Here is a 25,200-nt window from a genome sequence, read left to right as displayed (position 1 = left end):
CGTAAAAATGTCCTATATTATTTTTGTATTTGGAAATGCTTAGCGAATTTAGTAGCAGTTAGACGATAATTATGATGACCTTCATCTACGACTAATAACATATCAACACTCATATCACAGTTAGTCATTTTAAATATTTCGTCCACGAGGAAGACGGAAATACTGAAACTATTTGTTTATCTTCCTAGCAAATTTAAACATTATTAACAAAATGTTCAAAAAAAATCATTTCTTTTATCACCACTTAGAGCTAAAAAGTAATGTTTGTAAACAGAATTGAGGTAGCTCAGAATAGTCAAAATACTTGTCATTAAACATAATTCTTAGAATCAATTTTAATTTTCACTATAACTTTTTAACTATGTATAAAAAGAAGTAATGGTTCAAGTAAATGTTATGCACTTTTATCAGAGCTATTCGAATAACAAAAAAGGATACAACTGTCCACTTAGAAAATGTAGACTTTCGTTTTTCCCTAACAGTCTCCGCCAAAAACTTGAACTGAACTGTTGAATTTAAAGACAAAACAATGTGGTTGTTATCTTCATTAGTTTCTGAGAAAACAACTTGTATCGCTTTATTTGGGGCATCCTGTGCAATGCAATCTTGAACGATGATGATTCAGAACCGTCACCTTGTCTCGAGATGAGTAGTCTATTTAGGTTTAATGTTCTTTCTTTCGAAATAACTGAGAAGAATTGAATATAAGCGATAGCTCGTAAGCAACAGTCAGTACTGCTAGCATTATCTGTCATAAAATAGATAAAATATGATGCTTTATACATATTCACTCATTCCCAATTTTCCTTCTTGACCACAGAATACGATAATGTGAAAAGTATACTGTACTCTGTATAAACTAATAATTTGAGGTTTTAGCTATTATCTTTTATCTGAGAAGTAAATTTTGCATCTTCTAGTTTCCTGCTTCACTGAATTTTATAAGGTTTAAAGATTTAAGATTAGAGGATTGTAAAGAAGATAGGAATAGACACGAAGTAACTCAGGATTATTATTGGTTTATAATTTATAATTGGTTTATAATTTGTTGTTATGCAATAGTAAAATAGTCAAAATTACCTCGAGAATAGTGTTAATACTTTTAGAGATATCAAAACTAAATGTTTATCGAATACTGACATACTTCTGTTAGTTACACGGTGTTTACGATGTCATCAATGTATTAAATACACATAGATAAAACAAATTATTGTGATAAGTAATTCACTATAAAATATATTATGCAATTTGATAACTTCTATTGGAAAAAAAAAGATAAATTACTCCTTTTATTTTTTGTGTATCTTTGGTTTCATATTTGTGTCATGTATTTTATTAGCTTTTTATTTTTTATATTTTTTACCAATTTATCTATAATATTTATGAATAAACTTGATATATTTTTTCTGATTTCACTTTCAGTACTTTTGCTATTTCTTTTTTTTGGACTTTTCTTTCTTTATTAATTGAATTTCTAATCTAATTTTCTTCTTTAATTATTTTTCCTCCTTAATTTGTAATTTCCTGTGTACATTCGCTTCTTTATGTTCTTGCCAAGTTCTGAAGTCGAGTTTGTTTGCCCAGAAGAAATAGTCTCTGAGAACTTCACGTACTTTATTGTGCATACAAGGAGATCTTTATTCGTGAAGTGTATTTTGTAGATCACATGTTTGTATTTTTACAAATATCAAACAGCTGTCGATTGAACCTGTTTTACTTGTAAAGGTCGGATTATATTCAATCTTTTCTTTTGTATCCTTCAAATTATTATTTGCTGCAGATTCTAAATTATAATTATTCTAAACGTTTTCACAGTCTTTACAAGTTTCGTTATTATTTATCATTAACTTAATTCATGTAGTGTATTATCTGGCATATGAGAATAATTTTCAACTACAATAACAGTCGTGTTCTTATCTACAATGTGTTTATTTATCTGGAAATGTGTAAATATCTGATTGGATATGATACAGAAAAATGTTTCAGATAAATGTTGTATGGTATCAAGAGGATTATCATTTAAACGCTTAATTATAGAACCATTAAGAAAATTGTTATTAATCTCCTATTCTAATACATTTGGAATAGAATTTATTAAATTGCATTATATCATTTTTTATATTATATCAAATGTATTGTATAAAATGTAGCAACACATCAAACTTCAGTTAAATTTTCATGTTTGCAATTTATCATTGGCAAAGAAATTTTGTACATATAATCCTTATTAATCTTTTGTTGTCAAACCTATTCTATAACAGAAGATTGTCAGACTTGAATCATCTAGACCCGGTTTAATTTGTAAACAGCTGCTGTTGAAAAAGTAACAGTGATATTCGATCGAAACAATTTTGGATTATAGTTTTAATATTGTAGTATTTATGTGTCTCGTTGATAAAAAATTAACAAATGAAGTGATATGTTCAAAAAAAATTTAGAATTGTAAGTTTTGAGATAATATAGACTTGTGGAAAAAATGATAACTTTTTCATATCTTAATCGGTGTAGTTAAAAATGTAGATTGTAGTTATCAAAGTGTGCTGTAGTTTAAGAAAAGATGTAAGTAGATTTTTAGTGCACATTTCAAAGAAAATATTTATCTTACGTATTGAAAAACAGAAATTTTTGAATAAGAAAAGTGGTGTAATTATATTCACAACGAAATTAAAATTTATTAGCAGAAATAGTACTAAATGTTTTTTCTCTTTAATTATTGATATGGATTGTTTTAATTTAGACAATCCAAAACGAGTTTATAACACGCGTAAAATGTTTCTAACTAGGGACTTATTGTATTGACTTCAGTATGTCTGACCTTAGCCATGCATGTTTCACTGCATTCACTTTTTGCTCTTAGATGAATCAACAACCCTTTTCTGCTCCTTTGAGTGGATTAAACTTATCATCAGTTATTTGTTGTTGCATCGATTACTATTACAAAATAAGTGATAAATTCTATTTGTTTATGCATAGTTATGAAATTGCTTTATAAATAATAATTATTTTACTGCTATACAAAAAAATTATTGAATGACCGAAATAAGAGCAGTGAACAAAGTCGATATGGTTGTAAACACTGTTTAATGGATGATAAAGGGTGAAACAGAGTCACACATACCAGTTTTACGTGATGCATTGCGTTTAAAACATTTGTTATTTGTTTAAAGATTTATACAAAATTATATCATTGGCAAAATTTCATTGATAATTAATTGTAAGCGTGTTATAATATGATAAATTTTTTATTATCACACTGCAAAAGATAATTATCTAATTCATTTTCTGAGAAAACACTATGTACTAACCCCCATTGCACAAATATATCGTTTATAAAAAAAATGGTTATAAATGTCAGGTTATAAGTATAGCATTTGTAATGCTGATTTTCATAAGTGCTATCATTGAAATTAATATTTTACTATCATAAAAAAAATCATTAAATGTTATAGTATTTTAAATTAATTTTGTATAATATAATACTTACATAATGTTACTTTGTATTTCAGGATGAAGAGGAAGAAATCAAATTAGAGATAAATGTATTAAAACGAGTGAGTAATTTTCATTAAATTTATTCTAATAAAGTAGTATTGTATTGTTGAAACTAATACGGGACTGCGTCGTTCATATTGCAGTATTCAAATCACAGAAATATAGCAACGTATTATGGTGCCTTCGTGAAGAAGTCATCTCCTGGAAAAGATGATCAGTTGTGGTTGGTTATGGAATATTGCGGAGCTGGCTCCGTTACGGACCTTGTCAAATCGACTAAAGGTCAGAGTTTGAAAGAGGAATGGATTGCGTATATATCCCGAGAGATATTGAGAGGGCTTAGTTATCTTCACAGCAATAAAGTTATTCACAGGGATATAAAAGGACAGAACGTCCTGTTAACCGATAATGCTGAAGTTAAGTTAGGTATGTGTTTCATTTACTATTTACATATAATAATTCTTTATATATTCGTTTTTGTAATATGTATTAGGCCTGCTCAAGTTGTTCCTCTTTGAAGCACTTCTGGGCTAGCAAGAGTAAAGAGCGTTTAGAAGCGTGCAAATGTTTATCGAGTATTGATTTACACAATTGATTTAGTCAATTCGTTCTTATATTAAAGTTATACTAAAACACGAAATAAAATCTTTTACCTACAGATTTTTGTAAAAAAGAAAAATACGACAGTAAACGGGTAAAATTTGGAATAGGGACATCAGGATATTTTATCAATACAAGGGACTGTCCTGGGAAAAGAGGGACGAATGGAAACCTCAGTTTACATATAAGAACTTGATTATCAAATCGCTTTTACTCTTGTGAATTCAGCAGTTATGTAGGCTTGATGTAAATACATAGAAGCCAAAGAAAAAAATCCTCTTTCCATTTGAATTTTTATATTCGTATCGTTTTTATCCATGAATTGGTCGACTATGCTCAAATTGCTTATGTACTGTATACGGCTGGTAAGTTGGCAGTTAGGATAGCGCTAAAATCCATGTTTGTTGCCGCTACAAGCATTGATTAGTAGATATGACTGATTCAGCTAAATAAAGAAAGTCTACGTGGCCCGACTATATGATTATGGCTGAGTGGGCTGACTTATTTTGCTAGAATCAATTAGATAAGCATTTATTCCGTTTGTTAACTTACCATTTATATACATCATGCTATTGTGCGGCATCTTCCATTTTGCTCGTTTCTGTTCCTCCTTTTATCTGGGTACAGGCTCCCGGAACAAAATTGTTTGTTGTATGTTATAGTTGATTTTGGCGTTAGTGCACAGTTAGACAGGACAATAGGTAGAAGAAATACATTTATTGGTACGCCATATTGGATGGCTCCAGAAGTAATAGCTTGTGATGAAAATCCGGATGCCACATATGATAATAGAAGTGATCTTTGGTCACTTGGGATTACTGCTTTAGAAATGGCTGAATCGCAGCCACCGCTTTGTGATCTTCATCCAATGCGAGTAAGTATTCAACATATTTTCGAATTTCTCTTCCATTGTGTAATACTGGGCAGGCCAAAAGTTGCTTTCTGATTTCTTTTAACTCCAAACTTTTTTAAAAATAGATGGAGACACAAAATTTAATTAGGAAATTACTTATTAACCGAAATAGTTCTTTTTATAGTAGTTTTCTTTTAGTTACGGAAAATAACATCCATTAAATAGTTGTCAGGGCAGCTATCACTTCGTCTAGAATCACCAATTGATCCTATCTCTTTAAATTTAGCCATCAACGCTCGAATGCAGGGTGCAAACGGAGCATTTGTAGTCTTAAAATCACGAGAAATTTTTCTCTGAGTAAAAATAATTGAACAATTATTCTTAAAATAAATTTCTACAATACAGCAGTACATGCTTAAATTCCAACATAGTTGTTGCACCTAAATTCCAATAATCCAACCCTACTACTCATTATTTTGAGGATTAGCGTAATCCAAATGTGGTGAAACATATGCAAACTCGAACTTTGTTCTGAAGTCAAATTTGGATCTATTATGCGAGAATTTCTACGTCGACCTCTATCTCTATAGAAATTTACGCGTGCACTACTGTATCTATGTGTTGTTGAGGTGTATATTTTTCCATCATAAAGTTTTTGAATTAAATTTTATTTCTGAAAAAGAAAAAGTACAAAAGTTATTAGGAACAGAGCATACGATTTTTTGAAATGAGAAAGTGATTTTTTAGCTTACACTGTATTACCGTCTTAAAAGAATAATATTTAATTTTTGCAATTTACGTTTAATTCACATAAAAGGCCCTCTTTCTAATACCACGTAATCCGCCACCAAGACTCAAATCGAAAAAGTGGGCGAAGAAATTCCACGGTTTTATCGAAACAGTTTTAGTAAAAGATTATCATCAACGGCCATATACAGAGCAGCTTCTTAAACATCCTTTTATCCGGGACCAACCGACTGAAAGACAAGTGAGGATACAACTCAAAGATCATATTGATCGTTGTAAAAAGCGTAAACAAGAAAAAGGTATCATCGTTGTTTAAGAATCTCATAAATAAATTGTAAACAAATTGTTCCTATGTTCTTTCTTTTATTGCAGAGAGAGATGATTATCGATATAGTGGTAGTGAAAATGAAGAAGACGAGCCAGCATTGGCCGGCGAACCTTCATCCATTGTTCAAGCTCCTGGTGGAGATACTTTACGTAGGAATTTCCAACAAATTCAAGAAGGTAGAACTTTAACTCAAGAAGTAGCTCCTCAGCCATCTGCTGCTAAAGAGAAGGCGAGTAGTAGATCTCAAAGAGATATACCAGAACCTGGGCCACCCGCGAGACCTGCCATTCCTCATAGGCTAATAGGTGTGTTTGATAGAATATCGATATTTGATTTCGTTTTTACTTTTATATATCTCAATTTGGTAATAAAACTATCATATTGAAACAGAGTATTTTTGCTTGTGAATTTCATAGTTATTTTCTATGTTTTGTAGTAGTTCCAGATCCACAACCGCCATCTCGGCCATTACCTCCGACTCCCAGAGATGATCCACGACAGTCACATAAAGTTTCTACACCACCTTCTAATCATCAGCCACCTGTCCTTGGAGGTGCTAGCGGGAACTCTAGCGGTCAAGCTGCGTCCCAGAGGAACAGCCACGTGTTTAAACCCATGGTAGGTTTCTTCAAATCTATATATAAAAAAAGAATTACATCTGTTTTTTTTCTTTCAATTTCTTATTCGGTATTTACTTCATGCTAACAGAAACTAATACATGTAGTCAGAAAACTATAATGGGTTTTGCGAATTGCAGAAAGGCACATAAGTTTGTTTTAATTCGCCATCTTATGATTTCTTACCAACTTTTCGTATTGTCTGTCACTCTCATTCTGTTACATCTGTGTATACTTGATCTTCTTTGCTACATTTTTGTAATTGAAATTGCACGCTGAATTTCTTTCTATTTTGCTCCTATTGTGTTACGCAAATAGACGCTCAGATACAATTGTACAACTACTTTTTCTTGATATACGCACATGCAATACATCTATGTTGTCGGTGTACACGTATGTACATACATGTGCACGCGGAAACGCACAAACACAGACAGACAGACACACGCGAGCACGCGAAATACTCAAATACTCTAAAATCATTCGGTTTTTATTTTTTTTTCATGTTCACACGTACCGTAGCTGCCGCCAAGGAGGCCAGAGGTAAGAACACAACACTTATTTTTCTTACATGTTACACTTTCGACCCACATTTATACATACGATCACAATTATTTTTCTTTTCACACAAAGCAATGCTAATCACATACATGGGTCATTTACAAAATAATACTACATGAACTATGCAGCAAATCTTCTATTAACATATGTCTTAATTTCACGTATGATGGTAATCAGTCTAAAATGTTCTAGTATGCTTGCAGGCGCCTAAAACTCTGCTGCCAATAATAGAATGGCATTATGATTTTATTTGATCTCATATGATGCTTTGTCAAATGTCCTTACATGTAAAATGGCACATCATACAAATTGTGGCATACTTTATAATATAAAGCTTTCAAATTTTTGAATTAATTAAGTATGTGTATATACAAATTAGCATCTTCTCATATGCACTAATGATCTTATAACAAATTTCACTTTTATTTATTTTGTTCATACCGAATTGCTAAGAAACTAGCGTATTTCACTCAATATGGGAGGCTGTCAGTAACGTCTTTTCCGTTTTCTGAATTTATAAACCTAAATAAGACAGTACAATTCGTTCGACTAAATTTATAGATTCTACTGCACATACTTAGCCAAACAGTGGAAGTGTATTCTTCATTCTACAGGTTGTAACAAGTATATATTTCAATATTTTAAGGTGTAGTAGCATACTCCAATTGCATCACAAAATGTCCTACAACATAAAAATTAAACTATGAGGGATACAGCAAAATGTATTAAAACTTTTTTCTTCTACTGTTCCTTCCTAATGTATCTGTAAAAGTATTCAATTCTCCGACTGTTAGCTTACCGTATGGACATGTTAATTTTAAAGTATTATTACTGCAAAACAAAAGCAGATCAAATACTATGTTATAGGACATTTTGTGATTTAATTGGGGTATTCTACCACTCCTTAAAATATTTCAATATATACTTGTTACAATCTGTATATTTAAGAAAACTATTCGATACGGATTTTCATGCAGATACGAAATAATGTATACTTGTTCCAATACATGCGTATAGTTTTTGATTTATTGATATTGTATGGTATAGTCTGTACCTCAAGCAAACGTCCATTATAGTTTATAACTTTATATATACGCATATATACAGTTTTCTCGAAAACATTGAACAAAAAATTTTATTTTATACTATTTTCATATTATTATTTTTTTTATATAATGAATCACTTGGTGCTCGCCTGTATACAGGGTGTTTCAACAGATATTATCACCTCGATTTACATCATTATTAGGATATGTAGCTAAAAATGTTTCAGATAGTGTTGAAAGGTTTCAAAACAGACACATTCTGATGTTACTAGTTTTTTTATGTGTACGCGTACAGGGTACATGAAGATATTAACCTATTCATGACCTCCTATTTAATGTTAGCCTTGTTTACAATTGTAGTCCACTATGTTGTAAAGTGCAAACTTTTAAGAGAAGTTCAACTATGTTTTTATGTAAAATTTAGCCGCTTTTGGATATTTTAATTTACATTAAAATCAAAATATTTCCTAAACTGATGATTTTTAGTCATAAATAGGTTAATACTTTTTTGTAAAGAATACCAAGCTGTATTGATTGGTGCGATAAAAAATATATGATCTCATTTAAAAAAAGACATTAATGTCCTCCATATGTCCTATGCACGTCCACCAACAAAAAAATTCATAACATCAGAATGTGTCCCTTTTGAAAGCTTTCAACTCTATCTGAATTATTTTTGGTTGTGTATCATAATAATGATGTAAATCGAGATGGTAATATCTGGTGAACCACCCTGTATAACTTCAGGGCTCATTCTGTATAGGTTGTCTCGTAATACGTAGGACCTATGTCAAAATTGATTTTGCATCTGAAAACAACAAAAAAGCTCATATAAACATGTGTCCTGTTTTGTCCTTGTTTATAAGATATAACGAGTGTTCTCTTTTGTTATTTGTTATCCAATTACCTTTATAAAACATGTTTGAAATGACTATCTTAATATCGAGACAAGCTCATAGACATCTTGGAATTAATTTACTCACTCTTTTAAGCGTTTTGCTTTACTTACGATTAAATTTCAATTCTAATGTACCTCATAAAAAAAAAGAGAAGAAATAGTATCATAAAATAGTATATTCAGTTACTGAGATGCAATTCAAGTTTCGGAGCGTACATTCTTAGGTTATCCACTTGCTGAGACATGTGACATCTTATGCATCCAGGTATTGGGACATTTAGCTTACACACCGATCTATACTGTCGTCGTCTAAAGCTGTTATCGATCAAAATTTTTGTCGGTCAAATCTGGAATCGATGAATTGTTGTCAATGAAAGTAAGTGTCGGAAAAAACTGGATCAATGATTTCAATGGGTTTCATTTTTACATTGGAGTACAACAATGCTTTTATAGACAGAATGCATTGAATTGATCCACAAAGTATTAGGATAGAATGTCTACAGTCATCAAATGCCCATATGAAAGATATCAAATATAGTTTGTAAATAGGTCGGAAAGAGTAGAACTTAATAAGAACGTTTATATGAATTTTTTTTTTTATTTCAAAAGCTGAATCAATCCTTGAAGTAGGTTCCACATAGTATTAGACATTCTATAAAAGTATAGAATTAATTCTGTAGACTTCTGGTAATCGTCAGTTGAATATCTTATGAGTTTTGTCGTTGTTTTTGCCCAGCTCTATTAACCTTTCCTTCAATCTTGAGATTTACTTGGGTAAATAGTGTATCACAAGGTTCTTAGTGTTTTGTAAGGTACTGTAAAATAGGATACATACACATCATTATTCTCGCCTTCATGTTAAGGCTCGTTGAAAGAGATAAGACAGGCATTAATATTAATATAGGTCATTCGCTAATACAGAATACATTCTTTGTCTTTTGCTCTATTTGTATATAAAAGTTATTAATATTTTGGCAACGCTTGCTTGATGAGAATACAATCAACTTAATGTAAACGATATTGCATTCCATTTACAATAACAGTAATGTACATATGTACATAGCACAATGGTGCTCGCTTAGCTATCCTGATTCTTGGTCATAAGAAGACTGCAACCCCTTCAGAATATCGATTTAAAGTTGGTGGCAACCAAACAGGCCGATGAAGGCTACTTCCTACTCCTGTAATTGTCTTTCCTCCACGTTGCCCTGCGTGAGCTTGCATGTTAGTGTTGTTTCGATACAAGTTCGATGGAGATTCAAATTCCCTTGAAACTATTTTTTCAATTTACCTTCTCCTTGACTTCGAAAAGGTAAATTTAAGCTGCTAAGGCGTAAACTTAGAAATAAATTTCTTTCATTCCTTGTACATGTAAGTGATTGAAAGTAATGAACTTTTATTGAGGCAATACTGTACGACGACATATACGACATATGAAGGAGCGTGAAGGGAAGACACATCTGAGAGATAAAGGTAGTTTTCATCGACCTACCTGCCTGGCTGTCATTTTAGTCCTTATTTTGCCTCCAGTGTCCGAACCATGTCGGTTCCGTGAAAGTTGAACTTTTCTCACCACGATATCTCTTTTTCCACTGAAAGGTCTCTTGAAATCTGTCGAAGAAGACCATTTTTTTATCTTTTGGGTACTCGAGTCAGATCCTCTTACAGCGAGGGTTCCAAACACCTCACATATAAATACAAAGATAGCAACAGGTCTTTCATTAGTGAAAGTGGTGACTTCTATATTTCTCATTGGGTTTTCACAGGAATTTCTCCAATTGATTCTTGCTGTTTTTCTGATGAAAGTGATTCTAAATATGATATAACTCTAAATATTTTCAGTATTTATAATAAAAAGAGAACTTGAATTTTTTGCGATATATGGCGAATTACCGAATGTATGTTATTAATGATAAATGTTAGTGACGAATGGAGCGGGGGTATATGTTTCAACAGGTACTTACATGCGGAAGTCGGAATGCATGAGCCACTTGCAGTTCCAAAGTAATTATGAATTATATCTACTCTTATAACTAAAATACAGGGCGCTAAAGTAATTAAAAGAAAATGTTAGAAGAAGAAAAATGGTTCAATGAGTATGATATTTGTAGGACAATATTTTTCGTACGTACAATAACGAAATTGTACATTTTTGCACTGAAACATTATCTTTATTCGACATAAAAAAATATACAGATAAATTCGCAAAAAATTACAGTATTGTACGAATTAACGTAAACTCAGGTATTTTACTGAATTACTGTGCTGTACATAAAATTAATTTTAGGTAAGGATGCAATATGTTATGTTGATTGTTCAGAAAAATGTGTTCACTTTTGATATAAATGAGTTTTTATACTCATATTGACATGGAATGAGTTAATGTTTGTCATGTGTAAAAGTCCCAAAGAATCTCTATGTTCACATTAATTCGCACAATACTGTATTAGTTGAAACGCTTCCATGTTACATTTTATACATTTCATATAACGTTTATTATTTTTATTATTTATTCGGAAACAGGATGAAGTGTCAATAGAGTATAAAAATGGGAAATCAATATAGGTACAAGAATACCAGTCAAATGGCTAACAGACGTGTTACATAGCTTTATAATATTCTCAATAATAAATTTTTACAAGAAATCTTCCATTCAAAAAGTTGAAGTGGCCACAGAGTATGTTCATGTTTTGATATAGATGCGCGATTTAAAGACTCCGAGTTACTAAATGTAGTAGAGTATCTCTCAGCTTCCTTGAGGGTGCAATAAAATGTATTAACAAGAGAAGTTGCTGGCAACTAACAAAATCATTGATTAGCGTGAATAAGAACATTAAATCAGCAACAGTTTTCTTTGATTCAAGAGGTCGTATATTAATTTTATTCATTATTCATGTATCATGATCTTATAAGGGCCATTCTTTGATCCAATTTGAAAGCTTCTAATTGTTTTTATAACTGAATGAAAGTGATTTCCGATTATTATTACACACTAAAACCTTATCTGTTCCATTGATTCTTTACAGAATTTATAAGATGTGAATATACTCTGCTCTTTAAATAAACTTGTAGGAAAAAGTTAAAATATTAGAGTACCTTTACCAATGAATTGTTTGCCATATTGTTTTTTTGGCATCGACATCCGAAACAAAATGACAAATTGTTATACTCTTTGATCCATTCATCTTCATTATATGGTATTTTTTTTTAACAGCTCTGAAAACGGAGATATAATTTTAAACCATGGTATATACTTTCCTACTGATATGGAACGGACACTGAACCGTTACAGAACGATAGGTGTGAATCTAACCAAAGCGTATGACTAGTAACAGACGAAAAAAATGTACAAATAAGATCTTCGGTTTATCAATTTAACTGAAACAGTTCGAACAGTTGTCTGTTTCGATATTCTGTTCGAAGAATGTTATAGAGTCAAATACAGGGTAATTTAGGATAACTGGTAATAATTTCAGAGATCATAAATTAAAATTTATTTAATGAATTTTAATGAAACTATTTTTATTAATTAATATTACCGATAGAATACAATGTTTTATAAAATATGTTCGAAATGACTACCTTTACAGTTAATACAAAGCATCAAGATGCTTTTTAACTATGATCACACACTGTTCTACGGTTATTTCACTCCAAGCTTTCTTCAAGGCATTTTAAGTTGCTCCATAGTAGCGTGCCTTGAAGAAGAGATTTTTTACTCCAGGATCGACTACACAGAATAGTCCATGGCATTAATATCAGGAGAGTTTAAAAGTTGAGCATCTTTGTCCAGAAACTCCAAAAACAACTTTTTATAGATCTGCATTGAAGATTTTGCCTTATTGTGCAGGTGCTCAGTATTGTTGAAGTATCCAAGGGCTACTCTGTGTTGTTGATTCTGCAAAAAGGCACTTCTTCTTTAGAGTATGTTACTGTGAAACAACTTAAAAAGTCTTTAGAGAAAGCTTGGAATTAAATGACTGGAAAAGTAGTCGAAAACTTTAGAAAGCATCTTGATAATTGTGTTAATTGTAAAGGTGATCATCTTGAACATGATTTGTAAAACATTGTATTCTATCAATAATATTAATTATTAAAAATAGCTTCATTAAAATCCGTTAGTATTTCGTGAAATTATATGCTTTGTAGTTATTCCCAGTTATTTTAGACCATCCTGTAGTCGAGATTCGTGTAATTGCACCGAGTCGAACCTCTAGCCGGAGCAATTGAGCGAGGCATATTGCAGTTTCACAAAAAGCAGACGAGAGAGAAAGTGTAATTAAGGAAATAAAAAAGCCTCTTGATTTCAATAAGCAGATTATAAATCTGTTCTTAAAGTAGCTTCGTGTAACTAATAGGGCCCATTTTCTATTAATACAAAGAGCAAAGGTGGTTTTGTACACGTTGCATTATTTCTATCTGGCATAACGCTCTTATACTGCCAAATATTCATTACAAATATATCAAATATGTAAATTGAATATTTATTGTGTCGAATAGGTTTTCCTCGGTAGGTTATATTTTGTATCGCTTTGCCTTGTTTGGCTGTTTGGTGGCGGTCGTAAATAAAGTTTTGGAGGTATCTCGGAACAGTGACTAACGGGGTTGTGCGTGTGTGCGTGTGGGTGGTAGGACTTGGACATGCTGGCAGCTCAACTCAACGAGCTTGGTGTGTCACAGGGCCCAGAGGCCCCGCCAAGGCCGAACAGGCAACATAAGGGCCCTGCTGCATCGTCAACATCGAATTCTGTTCAGCCTGCAAGCAGCAACGATCAAAACAACAAACAGATGCCGCAGTCTTCCAGTATTCTTGATCAAGTAAGCGTTATAATATCATACGAAACATGGCTCAGATAAAGTTCCACACTTTCTACTTTTAGTCTTTGTAGGGTAGTGTCTACACTGCATGAGTCATTTTATTGTAAACATTTCAATATTTTATATTCGATACAAGTTTTGCAGAATTATTCAAAATGTCAAGTGACAAAAAATCGAGTTCACAGAAATTCAGCAAGAATGCGACGAAAGCATCTTCAAAAACAAACTCGAGCAAAGTTTATCTGATTGAATCTTCATTATTTTTCTGTTTCAAAATCTGAAAAAGAAATAATCTCAAAATAATTTTAGTTCTTGCGGGGTGTTACTAGTCATAGTATAGAATATCTGATTACTTATTGTTAGTTATTTTAGTTAGCATAATAGTTAATTTGAAAATAAGGCAGTTATATGTCAAAAATGAAATAATCACAGAATAAAATAATAGGTCACTTGGAACTAGACTACTAAAATATTATTTAAAATGATTCCATATCTGGTCAGAAATCGTTGTTTAAGTTATTCTAATTCACACGAAACTCACATAGAATTGTGAAGGTATTATTTAGAGTTTACCTCAGAAATACAGTACTTGTGTATGACACTGGTATATCACACTCATACTGTGTATGACAAATACTTCTTAATCACCACAATAGCATAACTAGAAACTTCTTGAAGTGTAAGCTTATAAGCTAAATTTCAATCCAGAGGCACATGTTGTATGTCATTTTTCGATGCTACTTGTGTTACGTATATTGTATATTTAATGGTCATCATATTTAGTGAAAATTTCTGTTTCTAATGGTTGAATGTAATTTGGAGTTGTACTTGCAATTTAAAGTTTTTACCCTGAATACAAGTATGAAATATACATATAGTTTACATAGAATGTAGACAATATATGTCTCTACATTGTAACTATAGTATAATAGACTGCGGGTGTTTATGTAAAATCACGTTTTCATAAATACGACTAAAGAAATGGAACTTAGGTACAGATCTTGTTTGCTCTCAAAAAATAATATTATAACGTGTACTTTAACTATTTTGTATGCTTTCACAAATTATGTGAACTCTCTATTATTTTGCAAAATTAAATTTTAGGGAAACTCAAATGTAACACGAAATGTTCTATGATATTGTATTTGATTTGTCTCCATCTTGACGTATTATAATAAAATATAGCTACAAGGTTGTATGCAAAGTTGGCATTTTGAAAGAAAGCTGTAGTTAGACTTTGGTTCGAGATACCTTAAATGCTCGTATCTTATGTTATTAGTCATTCTTCACATGATCCTCTGATTTTACGGATACATTGGAAAGCACACTAATAAAGCAGAAATTTAACAGAACACATTCTGTTGTGTCGTCCACGATTTAATCATTATCGAGCTTCAAAAATCAAAACTGTTCCTAGAGACGAGATTTGTTGCTCTGTACGAGTGTTAGATCTGAAACTATAATCTACAGATAGTCAGACTTGTCTATTACAATTACAAATGTTTATTTATGTAAATATTAATATAATTATTAATATGTAAATATTTATTAAAATCTTAACATGCTTAGGTGGAAGCTCGATTTTGTAGATTCTTTTTTACTCTTTGGTGAGTAAAGCTGCTATAAATGTGTTAAAAAGCAGTTGACGTCTTGCGTAGTTTTTAAAGTATGAAAACATTTTGATTGCATTATGTAGTACAGGTATTTGGCTATACATGGATGCAATCTTAAAAAGTGATTTTAGACGTGAAAATAAAATGGATATAAAATGCGCTGAAATTGCGTTTAAGCTTTTTGCTGGGTCGAGAAATTTAGAACACAGTGTTCTAAGTCGCAACGTTGCCAATTTTTAGCTTTTCATCTAGGGGGAAAAAATATAAAAAAATATTAAAAAATCTGGATTTTTTGAACATACCTTTAAAAAATGATTTGGAAAAATATATTATTTATTATTGAGTCTGCGGCATAGTTTATTAAAATATAAGTCCTACATTGACAAATCTACATTTAGTAAAACAAAAGATCATCCTCCTCAACTTCATCAAAGATTAAAGTAATATTGTATATTGTATGTGAACGCCTTTTTTATGTAAAATTTAGGTAAAGGGGAACTCCCATTAACACTGTACGTTACTGGATTATTAATTTTTCCTATGAAGTGAGTGATACTTCTTTCTTCTACACTGCTTCTTCATCTCGGAGTTTTACATCTTTCTTTATTTAGCGAAACTGATCAAAGTGCTTTTTAGTAAATTGGAGTGCAATTTGGACAGGGATGAATTATACCAAATTCTGCTCCATCTGAACCAATCTACTTTTAGCTTGAACATTGTTCAATAAAATTGACAGTTTCGAAGATGTTCGCTATTCATACATTAAAATGGATCACTATGTATCTTGCTATTTATTTATTTTTTTTTTGTGAGATACAGTTAAACGTTTATTTTTATCATTTTTTATGTTTTTCAGGATCAATATATTATGATATGTGTACATATTAAAATATATTTTGCATAAATGAGACAGTACATTTTTAAATGTGCAGATAGATAGATATAGTATCTTAAGATTAAATTAGAATATTATTTTTAATGTAATTAATTATATTAGTATTGAATCGAACGTATTTGTTTCTTTTCCAGGCTTTATCTGTTGAGAGTGACAGTGATGATGACCTCGAAGATGCAGGAGGAAATAATACAAGGAATGATGGCACACTACTTGCGAGTGATCCACCGAAACCTTTGTGAGTAGAAACCAAAGTTTACTAGTATTGAAAAATTAGAAAGCAGTTAGTATCAAATCAATATGCAGTATATTTTGTAATCAAAGGTATAAAATAGATAAAGTGAATGTAGAATAAGAATTAAGTTTAAAATATAAAATAAAATTGCAAAATAAAATAGGAAATAAAATATTTATATAAAATATTTATATTTATATAATAATAAATATATTTATATTTATATAATAATAAATATAAATATAAATATTATATATATAATAAAATATTTACATTTATATAAATAAAATATTTATATAATTTCGTTCATAATTTAATTCGTATAACTTCGATTTACTCTTTTACGCAGAATTACCATTTTTTCCTATGTACTATGAATTACAAAATATCCTGTAGACAGTGTTCCTTAAATCACCTAGTAATTGTTCCCTCGGTTACACTGATAAGGGTTACAATCACCCTTAACAATGTTTTTCAACTTGAATTATAAATTTTCATTCACAATACGTTTAGAAATGTTAAATAATCTTTGGCATCACTTTAAGAATGACCACATTAAAGATTAAAGAAAAACTATTTGCAGAAGAAGTATTTATGTTACAATTTTAGTACAGTAAAAAAAAGTTATCGTAAAGTTATTTTGTTTATTATACAAATATCTATTGGGTATTTATACAAAGAAGGCATATGTGAGTGTCCTAAATGTCATTTACATCATATAATTAAAATCTATGTTAATATCTATTATGTGTATGTTTTGAATATTCAACTAATCGTAAGACTCCCAGCCTCTTTTATAAAATAATCCTAATACTACTGTTTTGCTTACTTAAAATGTGACAAGTTTTGCTACCGGACGCTATACGCCTAGAAACAAAAGGTAAATGCCAAGTTCTTTATTTTTTATCGCATCTTTATCTTTTTAAATTAGACTATATTTAATAAAGTTATCTTTATAGATTCATAGATCACATTGCATCATATTCATGTCCTAGTTTTTATGATTCCCTATTGCTGAACCTCCGAAATTCATAAAACGTTGTGAATTGGAACCAACAAGTGTACGATATTCCTCTACTTCCCTGGTTAGAAGATACCTGGAATTATCAAGTGATTCGGGGAACACTGCATTTTGAAAAATATTTGTGTTTTAATACTACTAGTATTATAGTATTACTAATAACAATAACATAATAATCATAAGTAGAATTGGTAACGTATTACTCCTTTAAGCAAGAAGAAAATATTAACTAGTCGAAAGAAGTTATTTATATCCTTTTAAAATATCTTGTACAATTGGCATTTAAAATTGAATATATCCAGATATAAACCCTTTTATTTCTTATGTATATTTTGCTATAATAAATTGCTAAAATTTGTCACAAAGCTAAAATCTATTTACTACGTTTAAAGGATTGAGAAATACATGTACTGTTGTTCGAAAAAATATAGCAAGTTTGGAAAAGCAGCGGAAGCTCTAAAGTTTAGAGTTCTGAGGTTTCGGAAGAAAGGCGGAACCAACAATTATCTAGTATAAACGTATATTTATAATGTTTTACCTGCTTTAAATATTTCTGAAAATGTAACAATCGAAAAGAAATTCGGTTAGAATCACTTGTAATACATGGTATTGATCAAGAACAATTTTTGTGATCAAAAATAGTTTCAAAATGTTATTTTACGTCATTGATCTCGAACTGTGTTGAACTAATGGGGTACTGTTGCAGAATGTCTTGTTGTTAGAACTGCTGGTAGAATCGGAACAGTAGTGATTCTACATGTAGTAATGAACAAAAAATATAAGATATAATTGTTTCATCTTGTATTGCATCTCATTTTCCAGAAAACTGACTTTGAATTTCAGTTGAGTACGTTTACATTAATTTATAGTTGTTTGTGCTTAAAGGGTGAGGGGTAGGTGTGAGGTGAAGGGATCTATTGATCCAAATTCGAATTTACTTTACAAAAATGCCTGATTATTCTTGAAACCTCAGGAACCATCTCCTGAACTTTGAACAGTACTTACCCTATGAGTTGTGGAAGCCCTGTAGAAAGGACAGTGCTAGACTTTGATAGTTGAAAGTATCAAGTTCTACATTCCAAAAAAAATAAATTAAACATGAATTATAGATTCCTATGACATTATGCCTGTAGCAATAATAATCCATATACTCCTATCACAGTTCGAGTTACGCCTTCATTTGTAGTTAGTTCATTCAGTAATTTTTTCATTATCAATTTACCACCTGCATTTGTTTTGAACTCTTATCCTTTCAGAAATATTTAAAATTAAATAAAACATTATAAATGTAGTATTTTTTCCGTATAAGTATGTACATTGTTTGAAAACAATAAAGGTGGGTCTACGCTACGTGTTATATAACTTAATTTATATAAACAAATTTATATAACTTTTCAGAGAAAAGGAAAGAGAAATGTTATACGTATGTCTCTTTTCTGTTTTCTAAAAAGTTATATAACTTTGTTATATAACATATAGTGTAGACCCACCTTAACGTTGCTAAGTTTGTGCTATTTCATAAATTTAACGAAGAAAGTTTTAAGTGATTTAATACTTATGATTATTTAGTTATTTTGTACATATCGCTTTGAAAATAGTTGTACTAATACCATTCCGTTTCATCTTTCATTATATTTCAACCCATTGCTTCGCATCGTCGTCTTCGTCGCATCGTCACACAACGTACGCAACGCATTCTGTCCACCTCATGTGCCATCACGTCTCTCCACATTTGTACATTCGTTGCTGCAGACCCGAATTTTCTCCTTTCAGACCTTCTACAGAAGCTTCGACGACGTCGACGCACAATGCCCAGAATTCGCACCACGAAGGTAAGCTCAAAGGTAGGACATCACAAACGAGTTTTCTTCTTTTGCATCTGCTTTACAAAATACGGAAGCATGACTTCTTTTCTTAGTTTAATTAACATGGACTTCTTGTAAGCCTTATTTAAGTAATTTTACGATTTTTAGTTATTCTAAGAACAATAAAAAATTTTTAACACGTTGATCGCTACGCTGAATTCATTAAAAGTTTTACTATTTAGACAGTGATTACAATTTGAAAAAAGATTATTTTTAATTAGTTTTTGTATGTAGGTATTCTATAATGTTGTCCTTCTTTTGGTTAACTGTTGCTATAATTTTTTGTTAATATCATTCATCATTGTCTACATATGTTAATATTACTTGCAATTATATAAAAATTGTCACATATAGATGATACATGACAGTCAATGCATTAAGAAATGTAATCTTGATCAAATTATGTAGTAGCTGTGTTTGTAAAACCTGTGCAATTTATATGGACAAACGACAATATTATGCCAGATATATCTAGTAAAACTAACTAGATTACGAGGTAGTGATTTATAATTAAAAAAAACGGTAATCATTAAGCTAAAATAGGACACGATGAAGATGTACAAAATTTTTTTTCAGTGCAGAGTTACTTCTGCGGGATGACGTTATTCTTTAAAGTTATCCCATTTTTTTCTTTTCTAAATATAGCTTTTGTCGTAATAGTACGAGATAAATCATAGTTTCAAATGTAAATATTATTCAACTTTCTAAAATTATAATAGTTATTTGTTCCAGTGATATTCCTGTTATTGTATGTGCTTGCTAACCCTTGGATCAACAAAGATCTAAAATGTAACCCTTATTGACTACTAAAATATCGAAAAATCGTTACAAAAATAATGATTTTTGTAATGATTATTTTATTCATTAAATTGACTTCTATTTGTGATGGGATTACTACAATCTAACTTTGGTATAAGTATCAGTAATAAAATTCTTGTATTCTTCCGATAAAAATGATTTTAAACATAACACCATTCGGATTATTTTCAGTCATTCGTAAAACGCTGTTTGAAACACCCCAATTAACATTCTCTATAGCGTTTTGAAAATCTGTAATATTTATATAATTTTGCTGTTCTAACTGTAGGCGTTGTTATCGAAAGAACAAAAGAACTCTTATGTTTGTAAAAAGTAAATCATCTTTTTATAATTCACACGTGGAAAATGAATAATGAATCGTACAAACATAGAACAACCATTTAAAAGAACCCCCTTAGATGGCAATAAATAGCAGGAAATAGCAGTTCACATATGAGATACGTGTGCAGGGATAAAATACAGCATGATACAGTATCCAGCTTAATACAGGATGAAAAGAAAAAAAGGTTTATAACTTTTAGGGTAGATAGTATTCACCAAACAAATAAGTTTTAATAAATATGGCTCGAAGAATTAGTAGTTTCAAAGTTATAAACAACTTCTTGTTTCCGTTTGAGTGATTTGCCAGCGCCAAGGCCTGTCGTATCGTATAGAAATTATAGAAGATCTTATTCCAAAATACCACAGGATTATCTTGTTTAAAATATTTTGTATCCAGAAAATATAGAAATGATAAAATAATTCATTATTTCCATGCAATACAGACGCTGTTGAAGCGAGCAAGTTATTCACTTAAGCGGAAATAAAAAATTGTTTATAACTTTGTAACTATTACTTTTTCGATTTCTTTTACCCATTTGATTAAGATTTTTTGTGTTCCGCATGACGAGTATTTATTCACCATAAAACTTATGAACTTTTTTTCTTTTCACTCTGTATATCGCTGAGTGTCAATCATTTTCATTTTAATTATGATTTCAATGCAATATAATGTGCTGCCTATCTAAGTAAAGAAGTCATTTTCCTAAAAATAATAAATAAGGTAAATGTCCCAGCAACTGACCATGTCTCGATACATGGATACTAACGCTAATAAGTTTAAACTTAAATTCTGATAAAAAAAATAGTACTACTAATAAAAAACAAAAAATATTATCATAAAACTGTATATGCAGTTACAGGAATACAATTCAAGTTCTGGGATATGTATATTATTTTTTAAGTATTGGGACATTTACATTAAATTTGTACTTAAGCATTGCTGCAATAATAACATAACTCAAACAATAACTGGTTTTGAATTATTGTTATAACGCTTTTTACACGAAGCGAAGTTACTGCCTCATTTGTAAAAAAATTGTAATTTTTGAGTTATGTCATTGTTGCAGCAAATACACAATATATTATTATTATATTGTATTACTAAGTTGGCGACGAAATTCACAATTTTACGTTTGATGACTTTCTTTTTTTAATCATAATCAGCTATTTGTTGATTATACTTGTTAGTATGTTTACGTGTTATACAAAATCTCTGATCTTTACAATTATTTTAATATATAAATTGTTGTTTGTTAAGCCTAAATCATTTTGTTTAAGAAAATGTGAAAGTCGCAAACCTGGTTCTTAACTTTTTTTTTTATTTACTTGGAAGGTGTAAAAAGTCAAAATATTATTTTCAGGCGGCGCACCAAATCGGCCACTTCCACCAACCCCTGACGAGGAAGAATCAGGAGATCGTACACTAGTCATGAAACGTGTAAGTATTTTATTTGTGCATGTAATGCAAGTTAATGTTCAGTTTTTAGTCATATTGTTTTCGTGTGTTATGTAAAATTCATCGACTTGTATTAATAATGGAATGAATCGATATACGTATCTATATACTGACTGGATGTAAGTTTCTCTTTCACGATATCCAATTATGTTTGAATAACGCAATTGATGTTATTTGATAAAATTTCATAAAATCAAGATTCAAGTTAAGTACAAACAAAAGAAGGAAAAAAATACAAGCGATTGCATGATATATTCGTTCTTTTTATGTATTAATTTGTATGCTTATTAATATCCAGAAATAAGTCAATAATATTTGTTTATCTGTATTTCATTAATTCATTACAAGTTTGTATTGTAACTGAATTTTATGCAATTTCGAGACACTATGGTGCGTCTTATGTACATTTGTTGTTATATGATACATTTGTCCATAGTTGTCTAACAAGAAGAATGTACGTCGTCGTACATTCTGTTGCTACGGTGGTGAAACTTGAATGAAATGTTACGATAATGCAGAAAAAGTAAAATTTTACTGAGGAAAAGTAGTATGGCTAATTTATGTGCAATGAAACATCCGATTAAGATGGTCTCAAAGCAATTCAGTAAAACTTTGCAAAAATGGAGTAACTATGACTGTATGATAGGCATCAAACTTGTTCAATAGTTCCGCGATTGAACTGATTAATTATGAGATCACCTCCGTTGCAAACATAATTATATCAATTTTATCATTGTATTGCACTTTCATCACAGCTACTTCACCTTATGTGTATCGCAGCACGCCTTTTTTCTTGTTTTTGTATGGTTTTTTTTTTGTCATCATATGATTATCCTCGTGCGCGCTCCCTAGAAACTTAGTCAGATGTCAGATGATCGCACTACGGCTATGAACAACCGGCATTCCGAGGCATACGAGCAGCTTCTCTTGAAAGAGTGGGATTTCACCCGCTTCTTCCAAGGTTTTAACGAAAGGTTGGATAAAACGAAACAAGAGCATCTGTCGGACACGCCTGATAGAAATAAATCTGGTAGCGAAGACTTGTCTTCATCGTCTGCTGAGAGAACACTGAAGAGGCAGGAACAAATATCTCGTAGGAAGCACGAAAATCAGCAACAACAGCACCATAAAAAGCAGCAACAATTAAAGCCAGTGCACAGACGGCAAGAAAGCGATTCGAAACTCGGCAATACATCGAGCGCATTTGCACGCGCTTTTCGCCGTGAAAACTCAGACTTTTTCCCTTCCGCGAGACACTCGGCATATCTGCAGAAGTCGGACTCTTCAAGGTCGAGTATATTCGCAAGCGGTAATCGTCGCGGAAGCGAGATCAGTGTTGCCGGTATCGCTGGTAAAAAGAGCAATGCCATCAGTACTGGTGAACCAGTCCTCACAGACTTTTCTTTTGACCGTGATGGTCTTCAGAGGCCTAGAAGAGAAAAGACCGAGAGCGAGATTGTTTTCGGTAGTAGGCACGAGGCCAGAAAGTTCGACTTTGGGCGTGATAAAGACGACACTACGAGGAGACGCAGTTGTAGACCATCAGATGCGGTTTCAGCCGCGGTTGACGAAGCAGGAACTATAAAATCTACGGCCAGTACAACGGCTAGCGAGTACAGCCCCATTGTCACTCAGGTCAGTCCCCCCTACAAGCCCTGCCTGTGTGCTTGCCTGAGAAATACCTACCGCATCACCTGTTTTCTATACCTTCAGTCTGTACCCTTCATCAATTTTAAATTCCATCTCATGAATATCCATGTCCTCGAGGTGTCTGTTGGTATATTGTCATATTCGAATCTGTTCTCTAGAAAGATATCAAATTATATAGTTTGGATCATGAATTATATATTTTCAAGTTTTTTGAATTATAGCATAAAACAATTTTATTAAATATTCGGAAGTATATGCATTAAATGTTTGTTCTCACTGTTCTGGAAAACTTCATTCAGTGATTGAATATATAGAATTGGACACTTAAGAAACGAAGCATTAGTAGTAACTAGTGAAATTTATTACAGCTGAGCCAGTTATAAAGTATTGAGAGGAGAATATTGACAGACATCTTTTTCATTGAAACCTTATTTCCATTTTCCGACATATCTAACAGCATACGAAAATCAGTATAGAAAGCTAGTCAGCTACGCTCGAATTTTAGGCGCATTTCCCAGTTATCTACCCTGTCTTCATTGTTTTTTTCACATTTACAGACATAAGTAGGATCAATAAATAAGTATTAGTGCTATCAGTATTATTATTGTCTTTTCTACTGTCTTACTAGAGCATTCTTCCAGACAAAGATGCATACAATATTATAGAGAAACATTTCAATATTATTATACTTTCGTATAGTGAAGTAAACAATATGTTATCACAGTAATATGTTTTTATTATCATAATTAAAGGAGTAATAAACTTTTATCCAGTTAACACAATTTCTCATACTACTTGTTTAGATTTAGGGTAAACAAATATCGTTTTGAAACTATTATAATATATGCATTTAATCATACATATTATACATGATTTGTTATAGTTCTTCTTACATCTTTACGATCCTTGTAATTTTTACTAAATTTCAACAATAGATTTGTTACTTTCTCTTTACTACTTCCTTCATGAAGTGTTATATTCAATATCAAATTTTCAGTACCTAATGGCATTTGGATTTTTCTTATTTAATTTAGTTGTACATTTATAGTTTTTTTTTAAGATTTTTGAAAACAATCAACTTTAATATGAACATACATATGTAGCAAAATGCGTATTGATATTCGATATCTAATAAACAAGAAAGGTATCTAGATACCCTTTGGACTCTTGCTTAATAAGGAAATTTATGATATGGTTATTAAATATGTAATGTACCCTGTAACTTGTAGAATCATTAAGAAATACACCTGTTTAAATTATAAAACAGTATAGTGAAATATTTAATACATAGATATAATTAGTGAAATTATCTTACAGGAAAAATGCCTAACGATTTTGTAATTAAACTTTAATATGCAGCTATGA

General features: G+C 31.1%; 1 protein-coding gene across 19 annotated transcripts in view; it reads left to right on the top strand.

Moving 5' to 3' along the window:
- Msn (serine/threonine-protein kinase msn) overlaps nt 1-25,200 on the top strand; it is a 79,729-nt gene that overhangs the window by 22,219 nt on the left and 32,310 nt on the right. For 3 of the 19 annotated variants that reach the window (XM_076391582.1, XM_076391589.1, XM_076391581.1), the window contains 13 exons: nt 3,507-3,551; nt 3,636-3,918; nt 4,755-4,966; nt 5,763-5,991; nt 6,065-6,325; nt 6,457-6,638; nt 7,160-7,180; nt 13,775-13,960; nt 16,603-16,706; nt 17,548-17,583; nt 19,498-19,568; nt 22,091-22,167; nt 23,038-23,820. In XM_076391582.1, the coding sequence (XP_076247697.1) occupies nt 3,507-3,551; nt 3,636-3,918; nt 4,755-4,966; nt 5,763-5,991; nt 6,065-6,325; nt 6,457-6,638; nt 7,160-7,180; nt 13,775-13,960; nt 16,603-16,706; nt 17,548-17,583; nt 19,498-19,568; nt 22,091-22,167; nt 23,038-23,820 (2,490 nt within the window). Of the gene's footprint in view, nt 1-3,506; nt 3,552-3,635; nt 3,919-4,754; nt 4,967-5,762; nt 5,992-6,064; nt 6,326-6,456; nt 6,639-7,159; nt 7,181-13,774; nt 13,961-16,602; nt 16,707-17,547; nt 17,584-19,476; nt 19,569-22,090; nt 22,168-23,037; nt 23,821-25,200 lie in introns of all 19 variants that reach the window. The other 16 variants (XM_076391599.1, XM_076391597.1, XM_076391583.1 and 13 more) reach the window with 15 other exon arrangements.

The sequence above is a fragment of the Calliopsis andreniformis genome, unplaced genomic scaffold, assembly GCF_051401765.1.
Source record: "Calliopsis andreniformis isolate RMS-2024a unplaced genomic scaffold, iyCalAndr_principal scaffold0022, whole genome shotgun sequence".
Classification (NCBI taxonomy): Eukaryota; Metazoa; Arthropoda; class Insecta; order Hymenoptera; family Andrenidae; genus Calliopsis; species Calliopsis andreniformis.
Note: the sequence above shows the minus strand (reverse complement) of the source record. Positions and strands in the feature narration are given on the sequence as shown.